The sequence below is a fragment of the Strix aluco genome, unplaced genomic scaffold (assembly GCF_031877795.1).
Source record: "Strix aluco isolate bStrAlu1 unplaced genomic scaffold, bStrAlu1.hap1 HAP1_SCAFFOLD_152, whole genome shotgun sequence".
Lineage (NCBI taxonomy): Eukaryota > Metazoa > Chordata > Aves > Strigiformes > Strigidae > Strix > Strix aluco.
In genome coordinates, this window is record NW_027436539.1 from 291 (window position 1) to 8,867 (window position 8,577).

Below are 8,577 nucleotides of genomic sequence, written 5' to 3' on the forward strand. Positions count from 1 at the left end.
CCCCCCCAAATCCCTTAATACCCCCCAAAACCCCCTTAATCCCCCAAAAATCCCTTAATACCCCCCAAAATCCCTTAATACCCCCCAAAAAGTCCCCCAATACCCCCCAAAACCCCCTTAATACCCCCCAAAAATCCTTAATACCCAAAAATCCCTTAATACCCCCCAAAAGCCCTTAATACCCCCAAAATCCCTTAATACCCCCCAAACCTCCTTAATGCCCCCCAAAACCCCTTAATACCCAAAAAATCCTTTAATACCCCCAAAAAATCCTTAATACCCCCCCAAAATCCTCAATATCCTCCCAAAATCCCTTAATACCCCAAAACCCCCCTTAATACCCCCAAAACCCCTTAACGCCCCCCAAACCCCCTTAATACCCCCCCCAACCCCCCCCCCCATTTCCCCCCGATTCCCCCCCCCAGCCCCGTTTCCGCCCCTTTTCGCCCCAAACGCGCTCACCATGGCCAGTCCCCCCGCCAGCAGCCCGGCCCCCTGCTCCATGAGCCCGTGGCCGATGCCCACCGGCATCTCCAGCCCCTGCACCCCGTACGGGGGGGGCGGGAACGGGGGGTCGGGGGGGCCCCCCCCGGGCTCCCCCAGGTCTTCAAAATGGCCGACGACGTCGGAGACGGCGAGGGAGGGGTCGGCGTCCAGCGCGATGGGCGGGATCTCGAACTCCTCGTCCCCCAGGCTGGGCGGTGTGGAACGTCTGCGCCGCGCCGGGAAGCGCGGGAGAGGGAAAGGAAAAATTTAATTGTAGATTTGAAATTTTTAAAAACGGAGACGTGATTTTAAAAATTTAAAATTAAAAAAAACGTAGGCAAATTGTCAAGATTTAAAATTTAAAATTTTAAACCAATTTTAAAGACTTAAAACTAAAAAATGTACACAAATTTTAGATTTAAAATTTAAAAAATTTAGTTTTAGATTTAAAATTTTTAAAAGACAAATTTTAAAGATCTAAAATTAAAAAAGCGTAGACATTTTAAAGATTTAAAATTAAATGTAAACAAATTTTAAAGATTTAAAATTTAAGCAATGGAAACAAATTTTAAAAATTTAAAATTTAAACAATGGAAACAAATTTTAAAGATTTAAAACTTAAACAATGGAAACAAATTTAAAAATTTAAAATTTAAACAATGGAAAAAAATTTTAAAGATTTAAAATTAAAAAATTTAAACCAATTTTAAAGATTTAAAATTAAGAAAATGTAAACAAGTTTTAAAGATTTAAAATTTAAATAATGTAAGCAAATTTTAAAGGTTTAAAATAAAAAAATAAACAAGTTTTAAAGACTTAAAATTAAATATGTAAACAAATTTTAAAGATTTAAAATTTAAAAAATAAATTTTAGATTTAAAATTTAAAAAATTTAGTTTTAGATTTAAAATTTTAAAAGGACAAATTTTAAAGATCTAAAATTTAAAAAGTGTAGACAAATTTTAAAGGTTTAAAATTAAATGTAAACAAATTGTAAAGATTTAAAATTTAAACAATGGAAACAAATTTTAAAGATTTAAAACTTAAACAATGGAAACAAATTTTAAAAATTTAAAACTTAAACAATGGAAACAAATTTTAAAGATTTAAAATTAAAAAATTTAAACCAATTTTAAAGATTTAAAATTAAGAAAATGTAAACAAGTTTTAAAGATTTAAAATTTAAATAATGTAAGCAAATTTTAAAGGTTTAAAATTAAAAAAATAACAAGTTTTAAAGACTTAAAATTAAATATGTAAACAAATTTTAAAGATTTAAAATTTAAAAAATAAATTTTAGATTTAAAATTTAAAAAATTTAGTTTTAGATTTAAAATTTTAAAAGGACAAATTTTAAAGATCTAAAATTTAAAAAGTGTAGACAAATTTTAAAGGTTTAAAATTAAATGTAAACAAATTGTAAAGATTTAAAATTTAAACAATGGAAACAAATTTTAAAGATTTAAAACTTAAACAATGGAAACAAATTTTAAAAATTTAAAACTTAAACAATGGAAACAAATTTTAAAGATTTAAAATTAAAAAATTTAAACCAATTTTAAAGATTTAAAATTAAGAAAATGTAAACAAGTTTTAAGATTTAAAATTAAGAAAATGTAAACAAGTTTTAAAGATTTAAAATTTAAATAATGTAAGCAAATTTTAAAGGTTTAAAATTAAAAAAATAAAACAAGTCTTAAAGACTTAAAATTAAATATGTAAACAATTTTAAAGATTTAAAATTAAAAAAATAAATTTTAGATTTAAAATTTAAAAAATTTAGTTTTAGATTTAAAATTTTAAAAGGACAAATTTTAAAGATCTAAAATTTAAAAAAGTGTAGACAAATTTTAAAGGTTTAAAATTAAATGTAAACAAATTGTAAAGATTTAAAATTTAAGCAATGGAAACAAATTTTAAAGATTTAAAACTTAAACAATGGAAACAAATTTTAAAAATTTAAAACTTAAACAATGGAAAAAAATTTTAAAGATTTAAAATTAAAAAATTTAAACCAATTTTAAAGATTTAAAATTAAGAAAATGTAAACAAGTTTTAAAGATTTAAAATTAAGAAAATGTAAACAAGTTTTAAAGATTTAAAATTTAAATAATGTAAGCAAATTTTAAAGGTTTAAAATTAAAAAAATAAACAAGTTTTAAAGACTTAAAATTAAATATGTAAACAAATTTTAAAGATTTAAAATTAAAAAAATAAATTCTAGATTTAAAATTTAAAAAATTTAGTTTTAGATTTAAAATTTTAAAAGGACAAATTTTAAAGATTTAAAATTTAAAAAGCATAGACAAATTTTAAAGATTTAAAATTTAAGAAGCGTAGACAAATTTTAAAGATTTAAAATTTAAAAAGCGTAGACAAATTTTAAAGATTTAAAATTAAGAAAATGTAAACAAGTTTTAAACATTTAAAACTAAAAACATTTAAACACGTTTCAGATTTAAAATTCAAATTTTAAAGATTTAAAATTTTTAAAAATTAAATGAATTTTGAAGATTTAAAATTTAAAAAATTTATATTTTAAAGATTTAAAATAATTTAGATTTTAAAGATTTAAAATTAAATGTAAGCAAATTTTTAAAATTAAAAAAAATGTACACAAATTTTAAAGATTTAAAATTAAGAAAATGTAAACAAGTTTTAAAGATTTAAAATTTTAAAAATTTAAGCAAGTTTTAGATTTAAAATTAAAAAAATTCAAACAAATTTTAAAGATTTAAACTTAAAAAATGTAAACCAATTTTAAAAATTTAAATAATGCAAATTTTAAAAATTTAAAATTAAAAAATTTAAACCAATTTTAAAGATTTAAAATTAAGAAAATGTAAACAAGTTTTAAAGATCTAACATTTTAAAAATTTAAACAAGTTTTAGATTTAAAATTAAAACAATTCAAATTTTAAAGATTTAAAATTAAAAAAGTAGACAAATTTTAAAGATTTAAAATTAAGAAAACGTGAACAAGTTTTTAAAAATCTTAAATTTAAATAATATAAACAGATTTTAAAAATTTAAAATTAAAAAATTTAAACCAATTTTAAAGGTTTAAAATTAAATAGACAAATTTTAAAGATTTAAAATTAAATGTAAACAAATTTTCAAAATTTAAAATTGAAAAAATTTGAACATTTTAAAGTTTTAAAATTAAAAAAATAAACAATTTTAAAGATTTAAAATTAAAAATAAATTGATTTTAAATATTTAAAATTAAAAAAATTTTTAAAAATTTTTAGATAATTTAAAGCTAAAGTTTTAAGTTTAAAAAATAAAAGAACTTAAAAATTTAGAAACAAACTTAAAAAATTAAAGTATTAAAATTTAAAAAGAAAAAGAAATTTTAAAATTAAAAAAATAAAAATTTTTGAAATTCAAAAACTAAAAAATTGTTAAGAATTTCAAAAATTAAAAATCTAAGCTAAAATGGAAAATTTAAAAATTAAATATAAAAATTTTAAAAATTGTAAAAATTAAGTTAAAAATAAAGTTTAAAAATTAAAACAAAAAATTTTAAAAGACTAAATTTTTAAAAATTTAAAAAATTAAAATTAAAATATTAAAATTAAAAATAAAATTAAAAATAAAAACAAAAAAATTTTAAACATTTTAAATTTAAAAACCCCATTATTAAAAATAAATTTTAAAATTAAAAAATTTTAAAAATTAAAAATTTAAAAATTAGACAAAATTTAAACATTAAAAATTTCAAAAATTCAAAATTTTTTTGAAAAATGGAAAATAAACTAAAAAATTTTTAAAAAGTAAAGACATAAAATATCTAAAAATAAAAATATAAAATAAAATGTTAAAAAAAATTTAAAAACTTTAGAAAATAGGATTTTTTTTCAGCCATTTTGGGCCATTTTTAGGCCTAAAAATCGGATTTTTCAGGGAGTTTTGGGGCCCGTTCGTCACCAAACCTCCCATTCCTGTGGGGAAACGTTGAATTTTCCCGTTTTCATTCAAATAAACCAAATGTGGGGGTTTTGCTGTTCAGAGACATTTCGGTGACCCTTGGGGCTGCTTTGGGGCACTTTGACACCATTTTGCGCTTTTCCCAGAGATTTTAGTGCCCGTTGTAGTTATTTTGGGAATTTTGCCGCCATTTTGTGGGGATTTTGTTGCTATTTTGGGGCACGTTGCTGCTATCTTGGGCGATTTTGTTGCTATCAAGCTATTTTGGGGCAAATTACTGCTATTTTGGGGCACATCGCTTACTATTTTGGGGCATTTTGTTGCTTTCAGGCTATTTTGGGGCATATCACTGCTATTTTGGGGCATATTGCTGCTTTCAAGGTATTTTGGGGCAAATTACTGCTATTTTGGGGCACATTACTGCTATTTTGGGGCATTTTGTTGCTATCAAGTTATTTTGGGGCACATCGCTCCTATTTTGGGCAATTTTGTTGCTTTCAAGCTATTTTGGCACAAATTACTGCTATTTTGGGGCATTTTGTTGCTTTCAAGCTATTTTGGGGCAAATTACTGCTATTTGGGGCATTTTGCTGCTATCAAGTTATTTTGGGGCACATTACTGCTATTTTGGGGCATTTTGTTGCTATCAAGCTATTCTGGGGCAAATTACTGGTATTTTGGGCACATCGCCGCTATTTTGGGCAATTTTGTTGCTATCAAGTTATTTTGGGGCACATTACTGCTATTTTGGGGCATTTTGCTGCTATTTTGGGGCATTTTGTTGCTTTCAAGCGATTTTGGGGCACATGCTGCGATTTTGGGGCATTTTGTTGGTATCGAGCTATTTTGGGGCAAATTACTGCTATTTTGGGGCATTTTGTTGATATCAAGCTATTTTGGGGCACATCACTGCTATTTTGGGGCATTTTGTTGCTTTCAAGCTATTTTGGGGCATTTTGTTGCTTTCAAGCTATTTTGGGGCAAATTACTGCTATTTTGGGGCATTTTGTTGCTATCAAGTTATTTTGGGGCACATTGCTCCTATTTTGGGGGCATTTTGTTGCTTTCAAGCTATTTTGGGGCACATTACTGCTATTTTGGGGCATTTTGTTGCTTTCAAGCTATTCTGGCGCAAATTACTGCTATTTTGGGGCATATCACTGCTATTTTGGGCAATTTTGTTGCTTTCGAGCTATTTTGGGGCATTTTGTTGCTATCGAGCTATTTTGGGGCATATTCCTCCTATTTTGGGGCATTTTGTTGCTATCAAGCTATTCTGGGGCAAATCACTGCTATTTTGGGGGCATATCGCTGCTATTTTGGGCAATTTTGTTGCTATTAAGCTATTTTGGGGCAAATTACTGCTATTTTGGGGCATATCGCTGCTATTTTGGGGCACATCGCTGCTATTTTGGGGCACATCGCTGCTATTTTGGGGCACATCGCTGCTATTTTGGGCAATTTTGTTGCTTTTAAGCTATTTTGGCGCAAATTACTGCTATTTTGGGGCCTTCCGATGCCACTTTTACCTATTTCCCCACAATCCCGCTGCCTTCTTGAACGATTCCGCCCCATTTCCCTCCTGTCCCCACCCATTTCCCACCTCAAAACTCCACATTTTCGACCATTTTACCCCAATTCCCCCTCAAAACCGACTTCCCCCCCCCCTCCCCTTCACCCTCCCCAAACCGCCCATTCCCGGGGCTGCGTTTTGAGGAAATTTCACGGGGTTTTCACTCATTTTAACCCCGGCCCGGGTGGCTCTGACCCCTCCCCAGATTTGGGGGTCCCCCCCCCCAGGATTTGGGGGTGTCCCCCCCCCCGATTTAGGGGTCCCCCCCCCCCCCCCCTCCCCGCTCTCACCTCGGCCCCGGTGAGGAAGGGGTGCGCCGCCCCCGTGATGGCCAAGTAGTTGTCGCTTCCACCGGGAAACTGGGGGGGGGGGGAGAAATGGGGGGGGGGGGTCACCCACGGAGACCCCCCCCCCAGGGATGGGAGACCCCCGTGGGGGCCCCCCCAGGGTTTAAATTCCCTCCTGGGTGCCCCCCCCCCGCCCCAAATACCCCCGTGGGTGCCCCCCCCCCCGCCCCAAACTCCCCCCCCCACACCCTAAACACCCCCGTGGGTGCCCCCCCCCCCGCCCCAAATTGCCCCCCCCCCGCCCCAAATACCCCCGTGGGTGCCCCCCGGACCCCCCCCCCTCACCTCCATGGCTCCGCCGCACCACAGCGAGCAGCTGCGCTACCCCCCCCCCCCCCCCTCCCCGCGGCGACGGCGGCGGCGGCGGCCGGAAGCGGAAGTCCCGCCTCTTCCTCCCCTCCTCACGGAACGTAACTTCCGGGATGTGACCATAGAGAAGGAGGAAAAGGCGGAGGGCGCATGGCGGGGAGCGGGTGAGGAGGTGGGGAGTGGGGGGGTGTTTTTGGGGGGTAATAAGGCGCCGGGGGAGGGTGTTGGAGGACTAAAAAGGGGGTGTTGGAGGACTAAAAAGGGGTGTTGGAGGACCGGGCTAGAGCGTCGCCGGAAGTGGCCCAGGGAAGGCGGTGGAGCGCCGCCGGAAGTGAGGGGGCGTGGCCTCGGCCGGAAGCGGGAGGAGTAGAGGCGGCGTCCGCCGGCGGGCAGAGCGGCGCTGGGGCGGGGGGACGGCGTCATGCCGCGCGCGGGACGCGTCCGGTAACGTCATCGGCGGCGACGCCCGGGGCGGGGGGCTGAGGGGGGGGGGGGGGGGGCGGGCGGGGGGGGGTGTGGAGGGGGTGGGGGGGGGACGGGGCCTGGAGGGGCCTGTGGGGCGGAGCGCGGGCCTAGCGGGGGGGGTAGAGGGGTCTATAGGGGCGGCTGAGGGAGGTATAGGGGCACATATAGGGGCCTATGGGGGTGTAGGGGTCTATAGGGGCGGCTGAGAGGGGTATAGGGGCACGTATAAGGGCCTATAGGGGGGGTAGAGGGGACTATAGGGGGGTATAGGGGTCTGTAGGGGTGACTGAGGGGCCTATAGGGGCACATATAGGGGCCTATGGGGGGGTAGAGGGGCGGTTGAGGGGGATATAGGGGCCTATAGGGGTAGCTGAGAGGGTATAGGGGCACGTATAGGAGCCTATGGGGGGGTAGAGGGGACTATAGGGGGGTATAGGGGTCTGTAGGGGTGACTGAGGGGCCTATAGGGGCACATATAGGGGCCTATGGGGGGGTAGAGGGGCCTATAGGGATAGCTGAGAGGGTATAGGGCCATGTATAGGAGCCTATAGGGGGGGTAGAGGGGCCTATGGGGGGGTAGAGGGGGTCTATAGGAGCGGCTAAGGGAGGTATAGGGGCACATATAGGGGCCTATGGGGGGTATAGGGGTCTATAGGGGTGACTGAGGGGCCTATAGGGGCACATATAGGGGCCTATGGGGGGGTATAGGGCGATTGAGGGGGATATAAGGGCCTATAGGGGCAGCTGAGAGGGTATAGGAGCACATATAGGGGCCTATAGGGGTGGCTGAGGGGGTATATGAGCACATATAGGAGTCTATCAGGGGGGTAGAGGGGCCTATAGCAGGGTAGAGGGACCTATGGGGGGGTATAGGGGTCTATAGGGGCGGCTGAGAGGGGTATAGGGGCACCTATAAGGGCCTATGGGGGGGTAGAGGGGCCTATAGGGGGGTATAGGGGTCTATAGGGGTGACTGAGGGGCCTATAGGGGCACATATGGGGCCTATGGGGGGATATAGGGGCCTATAGGGGCAGCTGAGAGGGTATAGGAGCACATATAGGGGCCTATAGGGGTGGCTGAGGAGGTATAGGGGCCTATGGGGAGTATAGGGGTCTATAGGGGTGACTGAGGGGCCTGTAGCGGCACATATAGGGGCTTATGGGGGGTATAGGGGCCTATAGGGGGTCTATAGGGGCGGCTGAGGGGGGTATAGGGGCACATATAGGGGACTATGGGGGGGGTATATGGGTGGTTGATGGGGATATAGGGACCTGTAAGGGGGGTATAGGGGCGGTTGAGGGGGGTATAGGGGCACATATAGGGATCCATAAGGGGTATAAGGGACTATAGAGGCAGCTGAGGGGGGTATAGGGGCACATATAGGGGCCTGTAAGGGGGGTATAGGGGCCTATAGGGGAGTTATAGGGGCATGTAGAGGGGCCTATGGGGGCCTATAGGGGAGGTGTA

General features: G+C 37.9%; 1 protein-coding gene across 1 annotated transcript; it reads right to left on the minus strand.

The window, feature by feature from the left end:
* Window positions 1–462: 462 nt before the first annotated feature.
* On the minus strand, window positions 463–7,068 carry LOC141918953 (uncharacterized; the record flags this gene model as incomplete). The annotated part of the gene is made up of 4 exons (XM_074813917.1): window positions 6,879–7,068; window positions 6,622–6,733; window positions 6,280–6,348; window positions 463–712 (listed from the first exon to the last, which is right to left on the minus strand). Coding segments are annotated over exons 1-4 (621 nt in total), but the record flags the coding sequence as incomplete, so codon positions are not given.
* Window positions 7,069–8,577: the final 1,509 nt, after the last annotated feature.